General features: G+C 37.5%; 1 protein-coding gene across 8 annotated transcripts in view; it reads left to right on the top strand.

Annotated features, from left to right (window-relative positions):
• Positions 1-27,225, top strand: part of DNM3 (dynamin 3) — a 600,443-nt gene that overhangs the window by 146,546 nt on the left and 426,672 nt on the right. For all 8 annotated transcript variants that reach the window (XM_012511535.2, XM_030823969.1, XM_003258880.3 and 5 more), the window contains exons 3-4: positions 3,462-3,611; positions 4,747-4,950. In XM_012511535.2, the coding sequence (XP_012366989.1) occupies positions 3,462-3,611; positions 4,747-4,950 (354 nt within the window). The remainder of the gene's footprint in view (positions 1-3,461; positions 3,612-4,746; positions 4,951-27,225) is intronic.

Genomic DNA, 27,225 nt, shown 5'->3' with positions numbered 1-27,225 from the left:
CCAATAGCAAGCTTTGTTTCTTGCTCCTCATTGTCTGTCCTCAACACAGCATCCACGGTTGTTTCAAACCTAGGTCACAGCATGTTTCTACTCTACGCCCAATCCTTCAGATGGTCTACCATCTCACTCAGAGAAAAATCAAAGTCCTTGAAACAGTCCACGGGCCCTCCACATCCAGGCCTGTCCACAGCACCGGCCTTGTTTCCCACCTCCCTCCCCTCCACACTGCCTGGTGCTCTAGCCACATGGACCTGGCTGTCCCTCAACATGCTGAACACACATCTGCTTTAGGCACTCTGCCCGGATGCCCTTCCATACAGCATGGTCTGCTGTCTTCCTTTCTTGAGTCATTGCTCAAAGGTCACTTTACCCTGTCATGGAAGCCTTCCTCATCTATACCACATAACCAAGCAACCCCCTTCCGAAAGCATTTGCCATCCCCCTGCTATTTTATTTTCTCCATAGCACTTAGCATCACACACACACATATTGTTTACTCTTTTACCTGATTAGAATTTAAGCTTCGTGAGCCTAGAGACTTATTTTCCCCCCTTAACTATATCCCAATTTCTAAAACAGTTCTTGGCAAGTAGAGTGATCTCAATAAATATTAATCAAATAAATAAATGAATACAGGTATCCTTGAATCTGTCTGGGGGACACTATCCTCAACAAGACACTGCAAATTGACCAAGGGGTTGACAAAATAAATAAAAATACACAAAGGTTTGAGATGGTCCTGCACAATTATCTTCTCTTGATTCCAGGATAAAAGTATTTTCAAGAGTTTGAGAACTCATTTAAATCTAATTTGAAAATTGCATTGATTTTACACCTTTCCGGAAGGGCATGTTTCCTGCAGAGAAAGCAAGTAGGTGCCATCTAGTGGCAACAAAGGGGATCCACATTTGTGTTAACTGGAATGTATCGATTAGCAGTGATTGAAAATGTAGTTCCTGATCCAGAAGCTTATGAACTCTATGACAGAACAGTTGTGATAGCCATAAGTCCTGAAGGGTGCATTTTTCATGGAATATATGGCATTGAAAAAAACACAGTTCCATTTCTTCTAAATTATTTCTAATTTTTCCTTTTAATTTTTGCTTGTTTTCTGGGATTTGACTTCTTTTGTTCCTTTGTTTTTCTTATTGTTTTGTCCTCTACTTATCTATATACTCTTACATTCACATGGTACTGGCCTAGGCTTTGAATGGGTAATAAAATAAAGGCTCTATCTTCTGGGAATTTATATTCTAACAAAGACAGTGCCTATGAGGGTAAGTAGAGAAGAACATGCCTGATCTTGATGAACTGATCTCTTCAGGCCAGATTTCTGCAGCCTGTTGAGTCTTTACTGTTGGGTATACTTCCAGCATTAGAGGAATGAGCTTTCAGGAGACTCAGCTTGCTGTTTTTCAGAAAGTGGCACATTATATGGAGAAACTAAGATAGAAAGAGAAATACTCATGTCCATGCATGTTGTCAGGAAAGACAGAAATTAAATCCATCTCTGATTCTCATTCTAACATCCAAAAAGCTAGGTCATTTCAATTCTTTGGTAAATTAAAGTAGAAACTTTTTGGTCCACTTTGGGAGCTTGTGACCTTTCCAGTTCAGAGTGGCTGGGGTTGGAACTGGGAAATCTTTGCCACCAGAGGGCCCGAGTAGTGATGCGACAAAGCAAGGTAAGGGTGTGAGGCCCAGGAAGGAGACAAACTTGGAGTGCTGACACTCACATTAATGCACACGGCCTTTTCACAGCTGAGTAGCACCAGAGGACAAAAGTTGGACCAGTGGAATATGACAAGAAAGCAGATTTCATACCAGACATAAATATTTTCCAGTCAGAGTTTTTTCCAATGAGATCAAAGTTTCAGTTACCCAATAGTGGATGGGTCCGAGCAGAGACTGGATGACAACCTGCCAGATTTGTTGAACCTATGAAGATTCTCTGATTCTCTGGAAGACCTCTTTTTCTCCCTGCACATGTCAGAATCCTCCCTACTGTTCAATATTCAGTCCATACCTCACTTCCTTTTTTGGGCACCACAGCTTAAATCATCTTTTCTATCTCTACCTTTCCTATCATTTTAAGAGCAGGTTAGCATTTACATTATGCTACCTGCATTAACGTTTTTTCTCAGTGGTCTAATCCTTAGCTTTTTGAGTTAATGCTAACCTGCTTGAAGACACGGACCACATCTGAGCTAAGTGACAAATGATTCTGTATTGTTATCTTTTAGCATTGAAGGTATATGTAAGACTCTTTTATCCTTTCCACACAGTGTTAAATCTAACCCTTATTGATCTACCTGGAGTAACTAAAGTGCCGTGGGAGACCAGCCACAATAGCTCTCTTGCTATTGACCTTGCCATTTCATCTCCAAGAGTGAATATTAAATGTTTATGATGGGGAATGGTAGTAAGGCCTCATCTGGCTTTTTTTTTTTTTTGAGATGGGGTCTCACTTTCTTACCCAGGCTGGAGTGCAGTGGCATGATCATGGCTCATTGCAGCCTCAACCTCACAGGCTTTTATCTGGCATTTGGGTCCAAGATGCTTAGCCATAGTCTAAGTTTAGTGGTACAATTCTTCACTGAGATATTAGATAAACTGAAATCTTTGTTGAGATTTGTTTCTTTGTTAGATTTATACTCATTTAAAAAAATCTAATAGTACTGTACTAGCTTTTCTTTTAAATTGTGGTGTTTTTTATATACCTGATTTCTCTCAAAGTAGGTATAGAAATTGATAATACAACAGCTTGAGGATGTTACTGAAAATTAAAAAACCCAGTTTTGGTATTTATGTAGTTATTTTAGTGTTTTTCCCTCTGCTGAGGGATTTTTTTAAAATTTTAGATTACAGGTAAATATTTGCTTTGATATAATACTCTATAACTTTTTTCCTTGAGTCTTTATATAAGTTGATGTGGTATTTTCAATAGTATGTTTTTAAGCTAAAGGATTCCATATATTATTTATTTTTAACAAATTAATCAAGTGATTCCCCCTAACTTATTTTGCCTTCTGAAGATATATTTATATAACTTGGCATTCCATCCTGATGAAGTGGTGATACCGAAGAGGGAAATGCTAACAGAACTCAGAAGTATCCCAGATCTAATGTCTTTAACAATCAGGTGCTGTTGTTTGCTTTATCTTATGGATAGCCAAAATTTTCTTTAAATTATTTAACAGGCTAGATGGTTTAGGGACTGGTTACAGTATTTAATTGCTTATCTGAAAATTAGCCAATTTAGCATCTATAGCATTTGTACTATGTTTCGTATTTCTGAAGTATTAATTGTGATTCTTAGTAACTACTGTGTTCTGTGGGACGTTCATGAGGGATGAAGAGAGAATATTGGATACTTTGACTCATAATTAAAGAAACATTTTTTATAATTATGGCAAAAATGCATGAATTTAAGTTGTGTCATTTTGGTTTTATTTTTGTAGAATATGCTGAGTTTCTACATTGCAAAGGAAAGAAATTTACAGATTTTGATGAAGTTCGCCATGAGATTGAAGCAGAAACAGATCGCGTGACTGGAATGAATAAAGGCATTTCCTCCATACCCATTAATTTACGAGTCTATTCCCCACATGGTAAGTAAAATAATAAAATTCCAAATTCTTCTTCTCAAACATTTATACTACATTAATTAACATACATCATTTGTACAGAAGATACAAATAGTGCTGGGTTTCTAGGGTATCCTTTGGATACTGCCCATTAATGTTATGGTTCAAAGAGCTCTTAGGACATTTAAGGAGAGGCAGCAGAAGATGATTTTAATAAAAACAGAATTGAGTTAGTCATTAAATTTTTTTCTTCATTTTTCTTATAAGCTTTAAGAATTTGAGAAGGGTATGTATGGAAACTTCCATTTTTCAGTCTTTGCTGAAATCTTAGAGTTACATGTTACTATGGTTGCATCTTCCCCTATTGGATGTCTTGCAGCCATATACAATCCTATTTATTTTCTTCCTGAGAAATTAGCTCTGACTTTTTCCCCCAGACTATCGGTAGAAACTTATAAATTAGATAAGCAATCCATAATGTGTGATGGGAAATAGCCTGTATGCTGACTAAATTTTAGTGGGCAAATTTTCATTTCTTATTCCCTACTTAGTTCTATTGCTTTTAAAACAGAATATAAGTGACATAAGCTCAATTATGACTTCCCAAGGGTACTTGGTGCCAACATTGTTTATATAGAGAGGTTAGGCTAGAGTCATGTTGTCACTGACTCTGTTTGTACAGCTAATTCAGTAAACCCAGGGCACCACGAATGGCTCACAGCTTTCTACTAGGCTAAGTGTTTAACTTTCTATAAAAAAAAATGATACTTTTTAAGGAAAGGGCAATCTTACCCTGCGAGTTTTTATACCACTTGAAGGCGATGTACAAGACTGGCAGACAGCATATGCATTTCTCGTTTGGTGTTTTAATTATAACCCCCTAGTTACAGATATGACAGCTTTCTGAGCAAACTGTTAGGCATGCAAATCAGTGCCTTTCAAATTATGTTAAAGTGATCATTTGGCATAGCACAATCATATCATAAAAATAGAGAAAACTAGCAAAACCATTTTTATTTTATGCTCTTTATTCTACACACATGGGTTGGAGTTGTTCAGATATACAATGTAGAAGGCTGAGCTAAGTGACAAATGATTCTGTATTGTTATCTTTTAGCATTGAAGGTGTATGTAAGGCTCTTTTATCCTTTCCATACAGTGTTAAATCTAACCCTTATTGATCTACCTGGAATAACTAAAGTGCCCGTGGGAGATCAGCCACCAGATATCGAGTATCAGATCAGAGAAATGATTATGCAGTTCATTACAAGGGAGAACTGTCTGATTTTAGCTGTTACTCCAGCCAACACTGATCTTGCAAACTCAGATGCGCTGAAGCTAGCTAAAGAAGTTGATCCTCAAGGTGAGTGTGTGACTACTAAGATGAGAAGGAATTAACGTGTCAGGAGTTTTGGTTTCTTTAAAGGTAACATAAATTCTCAAGATTTGATTTCATTATAAATAAATTAGCCATTATTAATGTTGTTAAACCTTTTGTATTTTAAATAGAAAATTCAGTATTTAATATTAAAAATAAATAATTTTAGAAAAGATTTACTAAAGTAATGAAATTTATATAGTCAAAATCTGTATAAATCTAAGAATAATGAGATCTAAGAAAACAGGCATTTCTAAGCCTCATGGGCTGCATATTTTAAAAAGTTGGTAAAATAAACTTCTGGTACAGCAGAATTCAATCTACTAATTATTATGAGTTACCTGCATATACTCCCAATGAAAAATCTTTGTGTTTTTTACTTTGTCTTGTTTCTTTAAAATAGGAAGCTCTAATGCGTGTAAGATATTATTTAGCTTTTAATTATTTGAGAAAAAATGTATGTATAAGCAGGGATTTATTTGGTATTGGCATCTCAATATCCAGAAAAGGTCCTTTCTTATGCAGATGTTTAAACTTTTTACTTCTCTGAGTTGAATAACAACAGTTTATCTTCAGAGACCTCAGTGCTGGCCTCGGTGTGTGTCTGTTTAAAATGATTGTGGAAGGGCATTCAATGATGTGCCCTTTCAATATGGAGATGCATGTTCTTCAATTCTAGGAATTTTTCTTTTTTGATAATTAATTGTCCCAATTTTTTTTGTTCTTTTTATCTGTAGTTCTTATTAGCATGTTAGAACTCCTGAATGAATCCTTTATTTCAGGCTTTCTCTTCTATAATCATTTCTTTGTCTTTTTGTTCTACTTTTTGCAAGATTTGCTCAACTTTATCTTCTGTTCTTCTGATTCATTTTAGAAGTTCCAAAAGCATATTTTTACCTTGTGAATGTTATTTTTATTTTTTAAAATAGCATCATGTTCCTGTTTTCATAAGTACAGTATCTTCCTCCAAGGACTTTAGTGAGAGCTTTTTGAAGGTTTTCTTTTGTAATCTACATTGTGTGAGTCTATTGTTTTCTGATTGTTTTTGTCTCTGTCTTTGATGTTAGTGACCTTTTTCAAATGTTTGTCGATCTTTTGCCGCTTGTTCGTGCATGAGAGTAGAGCACCAAAAAGCTGATTTATGTACATGACAGGGATTCATTGACCAGTGGGTTTTCCCATGGAGTAACTGTGCTGAGAGTTGACCATTTTGTTAGGAGACTTCAACTGTCAGGTTCTATGAGTATTTTCTCCTGAGCTGGAATGGTGTAAGCCTGATGTCTAGTGTTCTTGGAGCCAAGAATTGGTGGGGCAGGGGATGGAGTGGGAGGAGAATGGTTCTCACTATTCAGTGTGTACACTTTTAATTAATTCCTCTGCTTTCATAATGGCGTTTCTGAAAGTCTTCTGGAGTCCAGAGTCCCTCTGGTTCAACCTCTTTTGAAGCACATCTTCAGTACTCTGCTGAGGTTGAGAAAGGGTAGCTATGTGAGTGTGTCCTCTAGGAGCCGTCAGCCAATTCTTTTTTTCAGCTCCTCCTATACCCTAGCATTGGTTCTCTGATTCTTGGGCCTTTCCAGAATTCTGCAATGGTAACTGTTTTTTTCTTCTTGGTTTCCTCCACCATCCCTGAAACTGGGGCTTATAACAAAGCAGGTAGAGGCTCCAGATGACAAGTAAGGACCATCACCAGGACTCCCTTTACAGCATCAGCTGCTCGGAAGAGTCAGATTATAAACTGGGACTGGAATCTAGTTATAAAAATGGTGCTGAACCATTCCTGTCTTACTGCCTTCTTGTCCCATAGGAGATTGAGCCATGGTTGTCTGATTGGGACAGAGAGAGTCATACCATCAGTGAATTCTAGTGAGTTCAGCTGAGTCACATTCCTGAGGAGTCCACACGTAGTCCACGTAGAAAAAACAAATTCAGCTTCTCCTACTATACTCTCAAACATGCTTCTGACTCCAGATGTGTGGTGATTTCTCCCCACTGCAAACAAGCAATTAATTCTTTTCTGCAGCAGACATCAGCTAGGTATCCTCTGATTAAATTTAATTCTGATAGTATTTACCTGAAAATAGCATCAGATCACACTGGTTGAGGGTTCAGTCCCACAAGACCACCCCCACTTCTGATGCCAGTTACAAGATCCAGGTTGTTTACTCTGTGCTCTGACAGACTGGCTATAAATTGGGGTTTCTACAACCTTCTTCTTGTGTTCTATTAATTTGCTAGAGGGGCTCACAAAACTCAGGGAAACAGTTCTTTGTTATAAAGAATATTACAAGGGATACAGATGAAGAGATGCATAGGGCAATGTATGAGAAGTGATGTGGAGCTTCCATGTTCTCTCTGGGCACACCATCCTCTAGAAACCTCTGCGTCTCCAGCTATCCAGAAGCTCCCCAAACCCAGTCCATTTTGGATTTTTATGGAAGCTTCATTATGTAGGCATGATTGATTAAATCATTAGCTATTGGTGATCAACTTAAACTTCAGCCCCTCATCCCTCCTAGGAGGTCATGCCTGTTCTTTCTAGTGACCAGTCCACATGCTGAAGCTATCCAGGAGCTTCCAGCCACTTACCAACCCATTAGCCTACAAAAAGATACGTATCACTTTGAAGATTCCAAGGACTTTGGTAGTTGTATGCTGGGGAATAGGGATGAAGATTAAAAATGTGTACCACAATATGACAATCCAGATGAAGCTTCATGGAGGACTGCAAATGATGCCATTCAGTCCCTGATTTCTCTTTCGTCCTACCTTGGTTCAGCCTCCTTGAAATTGTTTCTGTTTTAAGATAAATTCTTTTCACGGGTGACAAGATGGCTATAGATATCCTATCTCACATCCTCACAACTTCAAATCTAGTGGAAGAAAAGCCATTGGAGAATATTTTATTTGTGTGTATTATGAATTTTATAATAAATGTAAACTAAAAAAATTGGACAACTAATAAATCTTGTAAAGTGATTTCTTAAAATTGGTTTAACATATTCATGCTATATTTTACCCCTGTTGTGCACATAGGGAATATTAATGGGCAGTGACTACATCTCATTTCTCAGGCTGTTCAGAAGAAGATTCATTTATGACCTAAAATAAACTCATGTGATCACAGATCATTAGGTGAGAGCAATGAATGTGGAGGGAGTCATCAGTTTGCCAGAAAGGAATCAATCTCCACAAAGTCATTCCCAGTATATTCGATGTGTTGTTATAGCATAAGGAAAATATAGCATTGACTGTCAGTCAGGAGTATGTCATTTTATGCCACAAATCTACTCCAGAAAGTTAAATGAGATTAAAAAAAAACTATCATAGGTTTGGCTTATTTACGAGCTCATTTTTATTAGGTGCCACTTAGAAATTGTCATGTAAATGTTCATGAACTTACCTAAAATAAATCTCCTTTTTTGTGGATCATTAGAACTGCTGCTCCACCATTTACAGACCTACTTGCCCCCAATTTTTATATCCTACATATGGTGGTCCCAAGAGGAGACTTTTGAAAGTTTTGGTAGGAGTCATTGCTGATGAGATAGAATTTATGTGTGCTATTTTGCCATTCTTTTTGTGTATGTCCTATGTCTTTTTGTTTCTCTATTTCTCTGTTACTGCCTTCTTTTGTGTTAAATATTTATTTTCTAGTATATAATTTTAATTCCTTGGTCATTTATTTTACTTTTTTGTTATTTTCTTAGTGGTTGCCATAGGATTACAATTAACATCTTAATTTATAGCAATCTAGTTTGGATCAATACCAACTTAATTTCAATAATACACAACATTTTGCTCCTATATAGCTCCACTCCCTCCCCTTCCTATGTGCTATTATTATCATACAAATCACAACTTTTACATTACATGCCTATCAACACAGAATATAATTGTAGCTTTATATGATTGTCTTTTAAATCAGATATGAGAAAAAAGAGTTACAAACAAAAATATGTTTATGTTGTCTATTATATTTAACTTTACTGGTGTTCTTCAGTTTTTTCTGGGTATTTGAGTTACTGTCCAGTGTTCTTTTATTTCTGCCTGAAAGGCTCTCATTAATATTTCTTGTAGGCTATGTCTGTCAGTAAGGGATTCTCTTGGTTTTTGTTTATCTTGGAATGTCTTAATTTCTCCTTAAATTTTGAAGGATCATTTTTACTTAAAGTTTTTTTCCTTTCATCAATTTGAGTATGTCATCCCACTACCATCTGATCTCCGTGGTCAAAATTCAGCTGTTAATCTCATTGAGGATCCTTTGAACATGATTTTCTTCTCTCTTGCTGCTTTCAAGATTCTTTTTTTTTTTTTTTTTTTTTTTTTTTTGTCTTTTGGCAGTTTGATTATGACATCTGTAGGTACAGATCTTGTCGAGTTTATCCTACTTGGAGTTTGTTGACCTTCTTGGATGTGTAGATTAATGCTTTTTAAATCAAATTTGAGAAATTTTCAGCCATTATTTCTTCAATTATTCTTTCTTCCTCTTTCTCTCCTCTTCTCTTTCTGAGAATCACATTATGCGTATGTTGGTATGTATGTTGGTATGATGTTTTCACTGATCTCTGAGACTTCGTTCATGTTTCTTCATTGTTTCTTTTGTCTTTCTTTTCCTTAGACTGGGAGGAACAATCTCAATTGATCTGTCTTCAAGTTTGCTGATTCTTTCTGCCTATTCAGATCTGCTATTAAATCTCTATAGTGAATTTTTTTATTTTAGTTATTTTATCTCCAGATTTTCTATTTGGTTCTTTTAAAAAAATAATTTCTGTCTCCTTACTGATATTCTGTATTTGGTGAAACATTATTTTCATACATTCTTTTTGTTCTTTAGATTATCATTTTTTTTTTAGTTCTTAAAACATATTTCAAATAGATGATTTAAAGCCCTTGTCTAGTAATTTCAATTTCTGGGATTTTTCAGGGACAGTTTCTATTGACTATATATTTTCTTTTGGGTTGGCCATACTTTCTATGCATATCTTAAAATATTTTTGGTTGAAAATTAGATATTTAAATAATGTGATGTGGCAGCACTAGAAACCAGATTCCTCTCTCCCTCCCAGTTTTTGTTGCTGTTTATTGTTGCTGCAGGTGCTGTTTATTTGGTTACTAATTTTCATGAACCAATTCTGCAAGTCTATATTCTTTGTTGTGTGTGGCCACTTAAGTCTTTGCTCAGCCTTTTTTTTTTGTGGTCAGGACAGGGATTTTCTTAAATACCAGAGCCAGTAAATCGCTGAACATTTACCAAAGCTCTCAATGTGCATTTTGGGGTATGGCTTCAATACTCAGGCAGGCAGTTTACAACTCTGCCTTAATCCTAACTTCCTGCTTATGCAGAGCCTCAAGGTGAGCTAGAGGTGAGAATTTAGGATCTTCTGAGGTCTTTGCTGTGTTTGCAAAAAACCCCAAACATGCATGTGGCTTTCTAGATTCTAGGTTGTACATATATACAAAATTTTCAATGGCCTTTGTGGCCATCTCATTCCCAAACTTTTCCTTTTAAGTTTTTTGGTTAGTTTTTCCTTTCTTTCTTTTTCTTTTTTTTTTTTTTGCCCCAATTGTTATTGCTCCCTGAGACCTGCGATGTTGAACAATTGCCACTGATTATTTTTGACAAATTTTTTCTGGGGAAAGAGGCTTTTCACTCTGAATAAGCTCCAAGTCAGGTCAAGTAAAGAAAAGCCCTGTGAATGGGGGTTTTTAGGGAACTGCTAGACAGGTTAAATAATTCCAATTGTCTGAAAATTGTATTTTTGATGCTCTCCAACCCCATTCTGTCCCCTCCAGGGGTTTCTAGGGTTCTGATTTTCACCATGACTGTGGAGTTTTTGTGTTCAAGGCTACCGTAGAGATGAGAAGGGGATGGGCATAGAGCAAGTTCAAACACCACACGGCTTGTTCTTACTGAAATCCAGGGTTGGTTTTTTTTTTCTTTTGAGATAGAGTTTTTGCTCTTGCTGCCCAGGCTGGAGTGCAGTGGCACAGTCTCAGATCACTGCAACCTCTGCCTCCTGGGTTCAAGTGGTTCTCCTACCTCATCCTCCCAAGTAGCTGGGATTACAGGCATGTGCCACCACATCCAGCTAATTTTTTGCATTTAGTGGAGACAGGGTTTTTTTATTTTTTTATTTTTTATTTTATTTTATTATTATTATACTTTAAGTTTTAGGGTATATGTGCACAATGTGCAGGTTTGTTACATATGTATACATGTGCCATGTTGGTGTGCTGCACCCATTAACTCATCATTTAGCATTAGGTATATCCCCTAATGCTGTCCCTCCCCCCTCCCCCCACCCCACAACAGTCCCCAGAGTGTGATGTTCCCCTTCCTGTGTCCATGTGTTCTCATTGTTCAGTTCCCACCTATGAGTGAGAACATGCGGTGTTTGGTTTTTTGTCCTTGTGATAGTTTGCTGAGAATGATGATTTCCAGTTTCATCCATGTCCCTACAAAGGACACGAAATCATCATTTTTTGTGGCTGCATAGTATTCCATGGTTTATATGTGCCACATTTTCTTAATCCAGTCTATCATTGTTGGACATTTGAGTTGGTTCCAAGTCTTTGCTATTGTGAATAGTGCCGCAATAAACATACATGTGTATGTGTCTTTATAGCAGCATGATTTATGGTCCTTTGGGTATATACCCAGTAATGGGATGGCTGGGTCAAATGGTATTTCTAGTTCTAGATCCCTGAGGAATCGCCACACTGACTTCCACAATGGTTGAACTAGTTCACAGTCCCACCAACAGTGTAAAAGTGTTCCCATTTCTCCACATCCTCTCCAGCACCTGTTGTTTCCTGACTTTTTAATGATGGCCATTCTAACTGGTGTGAGATGGTATTTCATTGTAGTTTTGATTTGCATTTCTCGGATGGCCAGTGATGATGAACATTTTTTCATGTGTTTTTTGGCTGCATAAATGTCTTCTTTTGAGAAGTGTCTGTTCATGTGCTTCACCCACTTTTTGATGGGGTTGTTTGTTTTCTTCTTGTAAATTTGTTTGAGTTCATTGTAGATTCTGGATATTAGCCCTTTGTCAGATGAGTAGGTTGCGAAAATTTTCTCCCAGTTTGTAGGTTGCCTGTTCACTCTGATGGGAGTTTCTTTTGCTGTGCAGAAGCTCTTTAGTTTAATTAGATCCCATTTGTCAATTTTGGCTTTTGTTGCCATTGCTTTTGATGTTTTAGACATGAAGTCCTTGCACATGCCTATGTCCTGAATGGTAATGCCTAGGTTTTCTTCTAGGGTTTTTATGGTTTAGGTCTAACATGTAAGTCTTTAATTCATCTTGAATTAATTTTTGTATGAGGTGTAAGGAAGGGATCCAATTTCCGCTTTCTACATATGGCTAGCCAGTTTTCCCAGCACCATTTATTAAATAGGGAATCCTTTCCCCATTGCTTGTTTTTGTTAGGTTTGTCAAAGATCAGATAGTTGTAGATATGCGGCGTTACTTCTGAGGGCTCTGTTCTGTTCCATTGATCTATATCTCTGTTTTGGTACCAGTATCATGCTGTTTTGGTTACTGTAGCCTTGTAGTATAGTTTGAAGTCAGGCAGTGTGATGCCTCCAGCTTTGTTCTTTTGGCTTAGGATTGACTTGGTGATGAGGGCTCTTTTTTGGTTCCATATAAACTTTAAAGTAGTTTTTTTCCAATTCTGTGAAGAAAGTCATTGGTAGCTTGATGGGGATGTCATTGAATCTATAAATTACCTTGGGCAGTATGGCCATTTTCACGATATTGATTCTTCCAACCCATGAGCATGGAATGTTCTTCCATTTGTTTGTATCCTCTTTCATTGAGCAGTGGTTTGTAGTTCTCCTTGAAGAGGTCCTTCACATCCCTTGTAAGTTGGATTCCTAGGTATTTTATTCTCTTTGAAGCAATTGTGAATGAGAGTTCACTCATGATTTGGCTCTCTATTTGTCTGTTATTGGTGTATAAGAATGCTTGTGATTTTTGTACATTGATTTTGTATCCCGAGACTTTGCTGAAGTTGCTTATCAACTTAAGGAGATTTTGGGCTGAGACAATGGGGTTTTCTAGATATACAATCATGTCATCGGCAAACAGGGACAATTTGACTTCCTCTTTTCCTAATTGAATACCCTTTATTTCCTTCTCCTGCCTGATTGCCCTGGCCAGAACTTCCAACACTATGTTGAATAGGAGTGGTGAGAGAGGGCATCCCTGTCTTGTGCCAGTTTTCAAAGGGAATGCTTCCAGTTTTTGCTCATTCAGTATGATATTGGCTGTGGGTTTGTCATAGATAGCTCTTATTATTTTGAGATACGTCCCATCAAAACCTAATTTATTGAGAGTTTTTAGCATGAAGGGTTGTTGAATTTTGTCAAAGGCCTTTTCTGCATCTATTGAGATAATCATGTGGTTTTTGTCTTTGGTTCTGTTTATATGCTGGATTACATTTATTGATTTGCGTATGTTGAACCAGCCTTGCATCCCAGGGATGAAGCCCACTTGATCATGGTGGATAAGCTTTTTGATGTGCTGCTGTATTCGGCTTGCCAGTATTTTACTGAGGATATTTGCACAATGTTCATCAAGGATATTGGTCTAAAATTCTCTTTTTTGGTTGTGTCTCTGCCCGGCTTTGGTATCAGGATGATGCTGGCCTCATAAAATGAGTTAGGGAGGATTCCCTCTTTTTCTGTTGATTGGAATAGTTTCAGAAGGAATGGTACCAGTTCCTCCTTGTACCTCTGGTAGAATTTGGCTGTGAATCCATCAGGTCCTGGACTCTTTTTGGTTGGTAAGCTATTGATTATTGCCACAATTTCAGAGCCTGTTATTGGTCTATTCAGAGATTCAGCTTCTTCCTGGTTTAGTCTTGGGAGGGTGTATGTGTCAAGGAATTTATCCATTTCTTCTAGATTTTCTAGTTTATTTGCGTAGAGGTGTTTGTAGTATTCTCTGATGGTAGATTGTATTTCTGTGGGATCGGTGGTGATATCCCCTTTATCATTTTTTATTGCGTCTATTTGATTCTTCTCTCTTTTCTTCTTTATTAGTCTTGCTAGCAGTCTATCAATTTTGTTGATCTTTTCAAAAAACCAGCTCCTGGATTCATTAATTTTTTGAAGGGTTTTTTGTGTCTCTATTTCCTTCAGTTCTGCTCTGATTTTAGTTATTTCTAGCCTTCTGCTAGCTTTTGAATGTGTTTGCTCTTGCTTTTCTAGTTCTTTTAATTGTGATGTTAGGGTGTCAATTTTGGATCTTTCCTGCTTTCTCTTGTGGGCCTTTAGTGCTATAAATTTCCCTCTACACACTGCTTTGAATGTGTCCCAGAGATTCTGGTATGTTGTGTCTTTGTCCTTGTTGGTTTCAAAGAACATCTTTATTTCTGCTTTCATTTCGTTATGTACCCAGTAGTCATTCAGGAGCAGGTTGTTCAGTCTCCATGTAGTTGAGCAGTTTTGAGTGAGTTTCTTAATCCTGAGTTCTAGTTTGATTGCACTGTGGTCTGAGAGACAGTTTGTTATAATTTCTGTTCTTTTCCGTTTGCTGAGGAGAGCTTTACTTCCTACTATGTGGTCAATTTTGGAATAGGTGTGGTGTGGTGCTGCAAAAAATGTATATTCTGTTGATTTGGGGTGGAGAGTTCTGTAGATGTCTATTAGGTCTGCTTGGTGCAGAGCTGAGTTCAATTCCTGGATATCCTTGTTAACTTTCTGTCTCTTTGATCTGTCTAATGTTGACAGTGGGGTGTTAAAGTCTCCCATTATTATTGTGTGGGAGTCTAAGTCTCTTTGTAGGTCACTCAGGACTTGCTTTATGAATCTGGGTGCTGCTTTATTGCATGCATATATATTTAGGATAGCTAGCTCTTCTTGTTGAATTGATCCCTTTACCATTATGTAATGGCCTTCTTTGTCTCTTTTGCTGTTTGTTGGTTTAAAGTCTGTTTTATCAGAGACTAGGATTGCAACCCCTGCCTTTTTTTGTTTTCCATTTGCTTGGTAGATCTTCCTCCATCCTTTTATTTTGAGCCTATATGTGTCTCTGCATGTGAGATGGGTTTCCTTAATACAGCACACTGCTGGGTCTTGACTCTTTATCCAATTTGCCAGTCTGTGTCTTTTAATTGGAGCATTTAGTCCATTTACATTTAAAGTTAATATTGTTATGTGTGAATTTGATCCTAGTGGAGACGGGGTTTCACCATGTTGGTCAGGCTGGTTTCATACTCCTGACCTCAAGAGATCCACCCACCTCGACCTCCCAAAGTGTTGGGATTACAGGTGTGAGCCACTGTGCCTAGCTGGAAATCCAGGTTTGTTTTTTTTTTTGAATATTTACTCCTCAGATTGTTGTAAGCCTTTGATTTCCAGAGTTCTGAAACAGTTGGCTTTAACAAGTTTTGCCAGTGTTCTTTCTTACTGCCTTTATCGAAAAATGGCCTTTTCAGAGGTCCTTATTCCAGCATTCCCATTTATATTCCTCATTCTGGTCCTATACAACTGTAATAACAACAAACTTTTCATATAACAGTCATTTGAGTTGGGATGGTGAGGGCAATCTGGTTATGACATCTGTTACCCTGTTGGTCTTCAGGAATGATTTGGTTGACTGTGCAAGTGGCCTGTTCTCACCACTTAATGTACATCTTTCCTGATATTTTGCCCTTGGCTAAACAGGATGACCTATTGAGATAATAGAGGAGCATTCTTCGTTCTTTATTTATCTGAATTAGAATCTTATCCACCAAGGTACATAATTATCGTTTTCTGAGAGGTAGTGTATTTTAGGCAGTAGCTACTTTGTACTAAATTAAATCTTTTTGACATAGACAGGCAATTTTCACCTAAATGGGATTTGAGTATATTTGAATATATACTTGGGAAGACAGCTTATCTTGATAAGTTAATTATAAATTATTTGCATAATAATATTCAGATTGAAAACTTCTATAAAAATAAATATTATTAAATGTTGTGATATATTTACATATGTTTTATATTAAGTTTCACATGAAATTATTCACTCAGTATATGCAGAATGTCACAAATTTGTGGCTAGACAAAGTTCAAGCTCATCTTTTGCATCATTTATGAAAAATAGTTTTACTGAGTAAAAGGGTTTTTAGCATAATTTCGAGGGGAATGGCTATATAATTTGAAATGTGAAACTCCTAGCCATCAGAATTATATGATGTTTTGAATATATTTTTCTCTGTATAGTGGTCTTTACTTTTCAAAGTGCTCTTACTTTTGCTTTAGTTTCACCAGAATACTGGAGGTTGGTATGTGTGAGATCCTGTTTTGGGGTAAGGAAGTTTATCTAGGTAATATATACAGTGGTTGAATAACATACCTATAAACACAACATGTGCTTATGGTATAGCCCCTCCCCTCCTCCTCCAGTACTTTTTCCACTTCATCAGACCATTCCTCTGCTAGTTGCCTTATTAAATGATATAGATAAAAATAAACACAGGGCTTAGAAGCAGATCCGTCACATCCTGATTGTGTGTCCTTGGGCAAGTTATTTAAATTCTTTGAACCTTATTACTTAATCTCTAAAATGAAATGAAATTATCATAACCCTTACCTCAAAAGTTTGCTATAATAATTAAGATAAATTATTATGAAGATAATAATTGGCTCGGCATGGTGGCTCACACCTATAATTCTAACACTTTGGGAGGCCAAGGTGGGCAGATTGCTTGAGTCCAGGAGTTCAAGACCAGCCTGGGCAACATGGTGAAACCCCATCTGTTCAAAAAATATAAAAAAAATTAGTGGGATGTGGTGGCACGTGCTTGTAGTCCCACCTACTTGGGAGACTAAAGTGGGAGGATTACCTGAGCCCAGGAGGTCGAGGCTGTGGTGAGCTGTGATCACGCTACTGCACTCCAGCCTAGGTGACAGAGTGAGACCTTGTGTCAAAAAAAAAAAAAAAAAAAAAAGATAACACTTAGTTGAAATAGCTAACCAAATGCTAGCAGTTATTTTCCTCTTGAAAATAATTAAAGGAAACTTTACCAGGCTTTGTTTTTTTATTTGTTGTATAGAACTTATAAATTTAATAAGCTTTTCTTTAAAGCAATCAGTTATATTTCATAATTCAAGCTACTGCCCACACCCATATGATTTAAGGAGGCTTGATAATACTAAAAAATAGAATTATAATAGAATTATTTTGAATATTTTAATAATGTATTATGCAATAAGCATAATTTCAGATTCATCTGCAAATTGCTAGATTAACTATAGGTGAAAGAAGGTCTTAGGTAGGTTGGGGCTGGGGTGGGAGAGGAGGAGGATTATCCTGAGCTTGGCTTGATTTGCTTCAGGATTATGCTAGCTGCTGCTCATGGATTTAGAGTAAAGGAGCAGACTAAGATTCCTAGCACAGTCTCTCCATAGAGAGAGTGTTCAGTGCTTTCTCGAAGGAGCACTTCCTCCAGCTATTTTGTTTATTTATTTATTGGCACCCCAGATGGGACAGGAACCCTTCAGCTATTTACAATTGTGCTCATATACACTAACAATTCAGTCACTCCCTTTGTTAATTTATTAATTTATTGCTTAAAAGACATTTATCAGGCATCTGTTGAGCCAGCAAAATGCTCCTGGCCAGTAGTGTAAGTTCAATGTGCTGTACCACCTGGTAGGACACTAGACTAGCAGGTGCTCAGTATGTGTTTCTGATTATCTTCTTGTTTCTCCACCATTCTAAAAAATAGGTCATTGGTTTACATGGCATCTTGTGTGTGAAGAGTCACAGAAGTCCCTGGATGATCACCTTTATGAAATGAACATTTTCATGTTTTAGGGGATGTGATTTGGCCTGCAGCATATATTAATTCAAGTGAAATGAGTTGTGTAATAACACCATGTGTCATATGTTATAACCCAAAGTATGCCAGTCAGGTGGTATCACCCCAGTTTTCTATAGGTGGAATTGAGCTAGAGAGGTCATGGAACTTGATCACTGTCAAGCAGCTGGTAAGAGGCTGATGCATGATATAAGTGCCTGTCTCAGGTGCCAATAGTGTAATTCTTTCCATTATATCATCTGTCTCTCTCTGTTTTAAGCACTTTATTCAGCGATAATCATGAATACATGTTAGAATTAAAAAATATATAAAGAAGCCAAAATATGGAATTCTACAGTACTAAATATGGTGAAACACTGTTAAAGTTACACTGTGGTTTGCTCTAAACTTCTAGAGCAAATATTGTGAATGCAGGAAAAACAATTGGTTTAGGAGTTCATACTTATGTTACTGTGTGAATGCTTCTTGATTACATCCCCAAAGCACTCACTCAGTGAGCATTGTCTTCAATTGGTTTAATGTAATTTTCACTTTTCCATATCAGTTTTTAATATGGCTACATTGCTTTACTTAATTTTAAAAGATTATTCTAGTTGCTTGTTCATTTATTTAACAAATAATGAATGAGCACTTACTATGTGTCAAGTACCATTCTTATCATCAGGAATACAGTGGTGACCAAGACAAAATTCTTGGTCTTCTAGAGCTTATATTCTAATGGGGGAAACAGACAGATAACAGAGAACCCATTAGTATAATGTCAGGTGTTATGAAGAAAAATAAGTTCTGCAAAGAAAAATGAAACAGAATAAGAGAAGAGAGATTGATTGGGAATGCTGTCTTAGACTGATGGCCTAAGGAGGCAGCATTTAAGCAGAGAACTGATAAAGTGAGGGAATAAGCCCTGTGACCATCTGGAAGAAGAGTGTTCCAGGCAAAGGGGACAGTAAGCACAAAGGAATGAGAGTGGAACTGGCTTGACATGTTGAGGAACAGCAAGGAGGATGTTGAGGCTAGAACTCAGCAGAAAAGTGTGGTTGGTTCTGCAATCAGAGAGGTAGCCAGGGCCTGGATCATGTGGGGTTTTGTAGATCACAACAGAGGCTTTGTATTTTTTTCAAAGTGGGCTGAGCAGCCAGTGGAGGGTTTTAAGAGTAGAGAGGCAAGATCTGACTGATGTTTTCATAGTCAGTGTGGCTGCTCTGAGAAGACTGAAGACGGGCATGAAGAGAAGCAAGGAGACCAGTTAGGTTATTGTATCAGAGAGGTCCAGCAGGGGGCAAGGTGATGTGCTTTGGAATAAGAGAGGAATGGTACTGAGGGAAGAAGTTGTCTGATTCAAGGTACACTGTGAAAGTAGAGCTGATAGACTTTACTAATGGTTTGCTTCATGTGTTCAAAAGAAAGAAGTCAAGGATGACTCCAAGGGTTTTACCCAAAGGAACAGGTTAAATGGTTGTGTCATTTACTGAGATTAGGACTATTGAGAGAGGAAAATATTGTGGGAGATCAAGAGTTCTATTTTGGAAATGTAAAATCTGAGATGCTCATTAAACACCTAAGTGGTGGTATTACATGTAAGAGACTGGATCCAGTTCAAGAGCAGAGTTTCAAACTGGAGTTATGAATCATTGAGTTATCAGTCTATAGTGGTATACAGGTTTAAACTGTGCTCCTCACCCCTCCAAGAAAGATAAATGTAAGGCCCAACAATCTCCTCTCCCCCATCCCATACCTGTGAATATTTGGAAATAAGGTCTTTGCAGATGTTTTTAAGTTAAGTATCTTGAGATGAGATAATCCTGGATTTAGGGTGGACCCTAAAATCCAATAACTGGTATCTTTATAAGAGAAAAGAGAGAGAGATTTAAGACAGAGAGAGACAAGATAGAAGGCCATGTGAAGATGGAGGCAGAGATTGGAGTTATGTTGCCACAGACAAAGAATGCCAGGAGTCACCAGAAGTTGTCAGAGGCAAGGAAGAACCCTCCTGTAGAGCCTTTGGAGGGAGTGAGCATGACACTACTGACAGCTGGATTTTGGATGTCTGGCTTGCAGACTGTGAGACAACAAATTCCTGTTGTTTTAAGCCACTTGTTTGTGGTAATTTGTTATGACCGCCCTATGGAATTAATTCAGATGGTGTCTACAGCTTTGAGGCTAGTTGAGTTGGGATTACTTAGGAGATGAATGTAGGTAGAGAAGAGAAGAGGGCCAGAGACAGAGCCCCGGGGCACTCCAGTATTTTAGCAGTGGTGAACAGGAGGGAAAATCGCAGAGGTGATGAAGAAGCGGTAGAGAATCAAGTGACTATGGCATTCCAGAGGACAAGAGAAAAATGGCTTCAAGAAGGGCAATGTAATCGGCCATGCCAAACGTGGCTGAGAGATGGAGGAAGGTGATGTGGCGGGTCAACCAGGCCTACTGCTTAGGAATGGTGAGGAAGCCCAGTAACAGTTAGAAATGAAACACGGGAGTCAGTAAGTGTCGGGGAGTGAGATTTCTCCTACATCTCCCTTAGATTGCGCCCAACCTAAAGACGTCAAAGACAGAGCACCCATATTTCTTTGTCCCTCTGGCTTGTCAGTTTTCCCCAGTTCTCACAGGCTGTATTGAACTTCAAACTTAAAATGCTGCTCTGTGAGGAGCCAGGGAGATGCTGAGAAGCTGCATCCATTCAGTCACTCATATTCTTAGCTCCTGATTCCTTTCCATCCACTGCTGGAAGATTCAGTAGTAAACAGAACGAAAACATCCTTGAACTTGGTCCAAATCATCCTCACTTCCAATCTTTGTATCAAAACTAGACTTTTGTGTTTCACCCAATGGAGATAAGGGTGGAGAACTGACCACTGGATCTGGCACTTGAGGGTCACTGGTGACCTTGATAAGAAGGGTTTGGTAGGAAAGTCTCCTTAGAGAGGGTTCAAGGAAACTTGGCTGTGAGGAAGTGAAGACAGGAATTATAGACAGCTCTTTAAGGCCCACTGTAGAGGGAAACAGAAAAATGAAACACCAACAATAGTAGTGTAAGATGAAGAGAATGTTTCTGAAAGATGGGAGATATTATAACTTGTTTGTGTGTTGATGGAAATGATGTCGAAGAGAAATTAAATTGGTGATGGAGGATAGAGATGAGATAAATGCAGGAGAATGGGGTAAAGACAGGAAAAATGAATGAGAAATGTCCTTGATTTAGGAGAATGAGAATGAGATACAGGGCACCTGTGAGAGTCCTGGCCATAGATTGAAAAGAATTGGATTATTTTTCCATTTTAATCGTAGGAAAGGAAGAGGACATGGAGACAGATGAAGTTAGTTGATAAATTGATTAGTGGGGAGGTAGCTTTTTATCATATTGAGTTTATTTATGATGGCTGAGAATCTGCCTATCCTGATAGGTTCTAATGATTGTATAATAAAGACACTATGTTTACACTGTTGCTCAAGGTGCCTAGCAGTGTCGCTGACATCTGCTTGTTTTATAGATATTGCTATACCCTGGCTGAGCAGTTCACCCTTGAGAGACATTCACATTTCCTGTATGGAAAGCAGAGGAGTTAGTGGTGGTGTTGATTGATTACTTGATCACGAGTTCATTACCCATGAAGACTATAACTGTGCCTTTTATCTTCTGAGCACAGCAGTATTTTAGCATTACCCATCTAGCTTGTCATCTAAAATAGAGGGCTGTTCAAAGGCCTTGCTAGGGAGGCAAATGTGTCTGGAAATCCCTTTCACGGTGATTTATTTCACAGCAAATGAATTTCATTTCTAAATCTAGCATGACCAGAGGTCTTCCTAGAGTACAAAACCATCCCAAGAGGAGTGTGAGACCTCTGGCTGGGAAAGAGGGCACCATCTTCTCTTGAGATGAAATTCGTGAATTGGGCCAGAATTAACTAGTAAGCTGGTGGCAGACTTTTAAATTCATCTTATGGGGGGTGTGTCCCTACATACCTCCTTCAGCATTTGCTTTTTGTTGTCTCCCTCTTAAATCTGGAAAATGTTAAAAATCCATGGGTGATGTAAACTGATATTCATTGACCTTTGGCAACATTTAGCATATATCCAATTTGCTGTCTGGTCATAGAGATGGTGGAGGTGCTGCTTAGTTGAACAGAAGCTTCAAACATCCAGGCATTGTCAACACTCAGAATATAACAAATATGTTTATAAACTGCAAAAATAAAAACAATTCATGGAGGAAACCTATTTTCCAGGTACTATATCTGTCTCTGCACCTATTCTTCACCCCGATTAGATTTCCATTTTACCTTAAAATTCATTGCTTAAGTATTTGACCAACTTAACAAACGTAATAGATGCTAATTAATTGCATTGAGCGCCCAAATGCTACTTGATATTTATTGAATCAGTTAATATGTATGAAAAAATCAGATTAAAAAATAACTTCATATGTAGCTCATAGAAGCCATGCTTTGACTTCTTCAGGAATATGTTTTTGAGCTTTTTATAATATGGGTGAGACCCATAAACTCAATTAGAAAATAGAAGCAAAGACTAAACCTGAAGGGTTTGGAGTCTTTGAAAAATTTGTTTTACAAGTTCTATCCAATTCATTTTTCTTTTAAATTGAGAATTTACTATGCATTGGGCTCGAACAAGACAAACGCTAAGTCATGTTATAATTCAGCTTGTTTGCAAAGAGTAGATCATTTATCTGCATGTTGAGAAATGGGCTTGCCCAAGTATAGAGGAACACTTTCATTTTAAACTTTAAAAAAGTAAATTGAGTCTTATTGAGATTTGAAAATATGACAACAAACACATTAGCTTTATAGGCTTAAAAAAGCTTTTTATGAAAATATATATTCTTTGATATGCTGATTTAATTGGGAAAAGAAAATGTTATGATTATAAAATTTACTGTGAAAAAAAGGAAGAATATTTTTAGGACTTGAATGTGAATGTGTGTGTGTAAAATTTGGATTTTTAAAAAGTAAGAACAAAAGAAAAATGTGAAGGCACGATGACAAAGTGAATGTGCTGTTAAAATGGAGCTTGTTATTGTCATCAATGTAAAAGGCCTCAACGTGGATTTCTAATGAGTTCATTCCTTTTTTGCCACTGGGGGTCACTGTAAAGACGCTGCTTGAAGAAGTTTAAAATTTCCCTGATGCTCTTTGTGGAGTTTGAATGTAGAAATTTAATGTAGAAAAGAAACACTGTTCATGAAAAAGACTTGAAAAAGTAAGAAGATAATAAATATATTCTCTCTTTTTCTGAATTTAATTGCCAATTAGTAATATGAATCTTCATTTTTTTCAGAAATTATATTAATATATGGATGTGTTGCTTTGCTATTCAAGGTAAAAGTGTTTAATAATGATGACTTCAGTGTTACAGAATAATTGTGCTCTTATGTCTTTCTTATTTCAAAGACATTAAAACACAATTAACAGTTTCCTATGCAATTAAATCTTACTCATGGATTCTGATGTGACCATGAGTTTCTAACATTTCCATTAATGTAATAGCTCTTTTAAAAGTTGTTATAAAAACATATTCTACAAGCCATGCCAAGAATATATAATTAAACTAGATTCATACAGTTATTTTGTTGGCAGTATAAATAAAATATGACAGTGAAAAAAAACCGAAATTCTTCTAAAGTTCTGTAAGAACTCCATTTTTCATTGCTGAGTTTTAGGATCTTCCCCTCCCTCCTCTCCTGCCCCCTCCCCTTCCTCTTTTTCCTCTATTTCTTCCCCCTCCCCTTCTTGCTCTCCAACATTTCTTGAGTGGCTGCCAGGTACCTTGAATAGAAGAAAAACTATTTTTTTCCATTGAGATAAGAGTGAAGTAAGGAAGTGTACATGAGGCATATACGTAGATATCTGGAGAGGTATTTGAATAATTTACTGCCTATTGACATAGATTTTTTCACTTTAAGTGAGGACCAAGGCTATCAGCTGAGGAAGAACTGGGGTGGGGGTGAGGTAAGGACGATGAAAGAGAAGGGGGTTGTGTATGACATTTAGGGAGAAAAGTATTTTGACCAGCTGCTGTGGAGAAATGTGGAAGGAGAAAGTGGGCAGCACTGGGGGACTCTATTGAGGCCATAGCGCATCTGCACCAAGCTTAGTGGTTGTGTAATTCCCAAAACCACTCAGCAGCTGGGAGGTTGAAGAGGCAAATACTTGGGTTGCTTTTAGATCAGGATTTTGCAGGGAGGGTTGAATGGAAGATAAAAATGGACAAAAGAGTTGAGGATATTGGCAAAATAATAATTGGAAAGACAGACAGTGAAATACTTGGAAGAAAGTGAAATAAAAAAGAATCTGTATGTTTTGAGGAAAATGAAATGGTTTCAGGGATGGGCTTCTGGACAAGATTGAAGAATAGCAATGTGTTCCTATACAGAAAAGAAAGAAAATGGGAGAATAGGAGTTTGTGGTTAAAGAGATGTATATTAGAGTTTATGATTTACAGCTGGAACAAGTCCAGGTTATAAATGTCCAGGATGTGGTCATGGGAGGAAATTGCCAAAATGGCATGCAGGTGAAAAATTATTGAATAGAAGCAGGCAAGGAACTCAATAGCCAGCGGACTGGATACATCTTCCTCATGCACATTGCTGCTGCTTGGATAATAGTGGAACTAAGGGGAGTGAGGACTAACATGATGATGCTAAAACCTTCAAAAAATGTGTGTGTGTGTTTGTGTTGAAAATGGGTGTTGTAGACATTTGGTAGAAGACAGCAACAAGGGGGAATAGAAGCTGCTTTACCCAGATGATGTCAGGTTCCAAAGCAATGTTTTAATGTGAATGTGGAAGATTTGGGTTTGGAGAAGCACCAAGGAGTAAGAAAAATTCTTTAATCTCTACTCTTTTCCTCTAACCCTGGGCTCTATGGAGCCTGGGAGAATATACAGTCTCTACCTGAAAGGCATAAAAAAGAGAACTCAGTTTAAATAAAGGCAAGGAAGTGGGAGCTATTGTTTAGACAAGAGTGTGAGTGTGTTGGAGTAATTTGGTGACAATAAAGATGGTTCCAGATGGCACAGTGAAAAGGATTGGCAAATAGGCAGCAAGAGGAGGAAGCAGGCAGCACGTTGGAATGAAAGTACAAGCTGTTCTGCTAAAGTAACAGAGAAACATTCTGAAGAAATTTTGCTTTAATAAGAATTTGCATTAATAAAACCATAAACATATAAAAATTACATTTTAAAACAGTACAGCCCCCAGTGGTTAATAGCACCACTCTGGAGCCAAACTGTCTGATTTGAATCATGGCTCCACCATTTATTAGTTGCGTGACCTTGGGCAAATTTCTTAATTTCTCTGTGTCTCAGTTTCCTCCTCTGTAAAATGGAATAATAATAATACCTTCCTTTTAGGACTGTTTTGATATTAAATGAGTTGATGTCTGCCAAGTACTTAGTACAGTGCCTGGCACTTGATAAACTGTATAAAAGTGTTACATAAAAATAATTTGTTAAGTTAGTTAAAAAGTGAGTTTGTGGCTCATGGATTTCAGACTTATAAAATTATTTCTCTAGCAGGAATTGTTATAAAGGCTTTAAAAAACCAATAGTTTTAGCAGTTTTAGGAAGCATATAGCTGTTAAACTTAAATCTCACTCAGCGATGTTAGCCATTGCATTACACTTCCTTCTTTCCCTTTTCTCCTAGGGCTGCCGACACTATCACTCGTCTAAGGCTCCTTGCACATTGATGGGTTATAAAGGTGATAACCAATTATGATGCACAAAGCCAGAGCCACCCTTTCAAAAAGCAGTTGTGTTACCTACACAGTTGTGTGTGTGTGTGTGTGTGTGTGCTGGTTGTTTTTTAAAAAGCCAATTACAATTACAATTATTAAAAGAAAAACAGAAAATTACAATTTTCAGTAATGGTGCCTATAGAGGTCTGTCTGTATAATGAAAATCACGTTCCCTATTTAGTAAGTCCCAACAAAACCAATTGACTTAATGGAAACTTTTGCTGTAGTAGAAATTCCTGATCATGGAGGACAGATGACCAGAGGAGCTTGGATTTGGCTTGTGAGTGAAGGACAAAGTTGACTGAGAAAGATCTGATGGTACTGTTTACAAGTTAACCAGCTGGAACCAGTTAAAAGAGTTTCCTGCTGTTGCTGATAAGAATCACTGGATAGTGTTCTGAGCCCAGGACATTTTGTGGTCAATAGTCACTAATACGAGGTATGTGTTCTGGATTCCAAATAGATTGCTGAGGGTTGTGTGTGGAGCTTGATTAGTTATTACCTGAGATGTAAACTCCTGTGAGAAAGCAAGACTGGGAAATACCTCACAGTCCCAAGTCCACAGCAGCGGTGGGTGCCTACAGGGCAGGCAATTATGAAGTCTCTATGCTGGCAGTGAGGGAGGTTTCTTGATTAAATTCTAGCTGTGATTTCTAGGAGGAACCCTCTTGTCTGTTGTCTATTATTCTTCCTGTGTTCGACTTCTGAAAGTCTCTTCCTTGTCCATTATCTTCTTTGACATATCTGAAGAAGAAATGGGGGATTGTGACCTTCTTGAGAGATTCACAGCTTTCGCAGCCTGCCTTCTTCTTGTAAAAACTTGGGGTGATAAAGGTTGTTTTAAGACTCAGAGGCTTTTTCAGGCCAGGCCTTTTGTTTCTTTGTGAATTCAGTTACTTTAAAAACTCAGTAAGCTTCTCTACTCTCTGCTTCTTGTGAATTCCATGTACAAATAACTATACCCAACAATTTTTCCTAGACATAGATCTTAAATCTATTTTATTTATTTATTTTTCATGTTGCCAATACCCTCCACCCCCTTCTTCTGTCTCTTTCAACTTATTGTGGTTACCTTGAGGCTACCTGAGACAGTAGGCTTGGGTAGGGAGGTATGCATTCTAAATGTAAAGTTTGATGAGCTTTGACAAATGTCGACACATGTACCAGAACATTTTCGTCACCCATAAAATCTCCCTTGTGTCACTTGCCAGTCAGTATCTATTCTAGTATCCAACTCCTGGCTCCAAGAAACCATTGAACTGTTTTCTGTCACTATAAATTAGATTTGTCTTTTCTAGAGTTTCATGTAAATGGAATCATACACTAAGTACTCTTTGTGCCTGGCTTCTGCTCAGCATAATGTTTTTGAGAATCATTCATGCTGCTGCATGTTTTCAGTAGTTCATTTTTTTAAATAGGTGAATTGTAACTCATTCTGTGAATATGCCATATTCTGTCTTCCATTTATCTGTTAGTGGATCTTTAGGTTGTTTCTAGTTTCGGGCTACTGCAAATAAAGCTGCTGTAAATATTAATGCACAAGTTTTCCATGTTCATATGTTTCATTTCACTTAGGAAAATACCTAAGAAAGGAATTGCACATATTAAAAAAAATTTAAAAACTACTAAGCTGTTCTCCAACATGGTTGTACAATTTTTATTCCCAAGAGCAATATGAGTGTTTAATTGCT

Source organism: Nomascus leucogenys, chromosome 12, assembly GCF_006542625.1.
Source record: "Nomascus leucogenys isolate Asia chromosome 12, Asia_NLE_v1, whole genome shotgun sequence".
Lineage (NCBI taxonomy): Eukaryota > Metazoa > Chordata > Mammalia > Primates > Hylobatidae > Nomascus > Nomascus leucogenys.
Note: the sequence above shows the minus strand (reverse complement) of the source record. Positions and strands in the feature narration are given on the sequence as shown.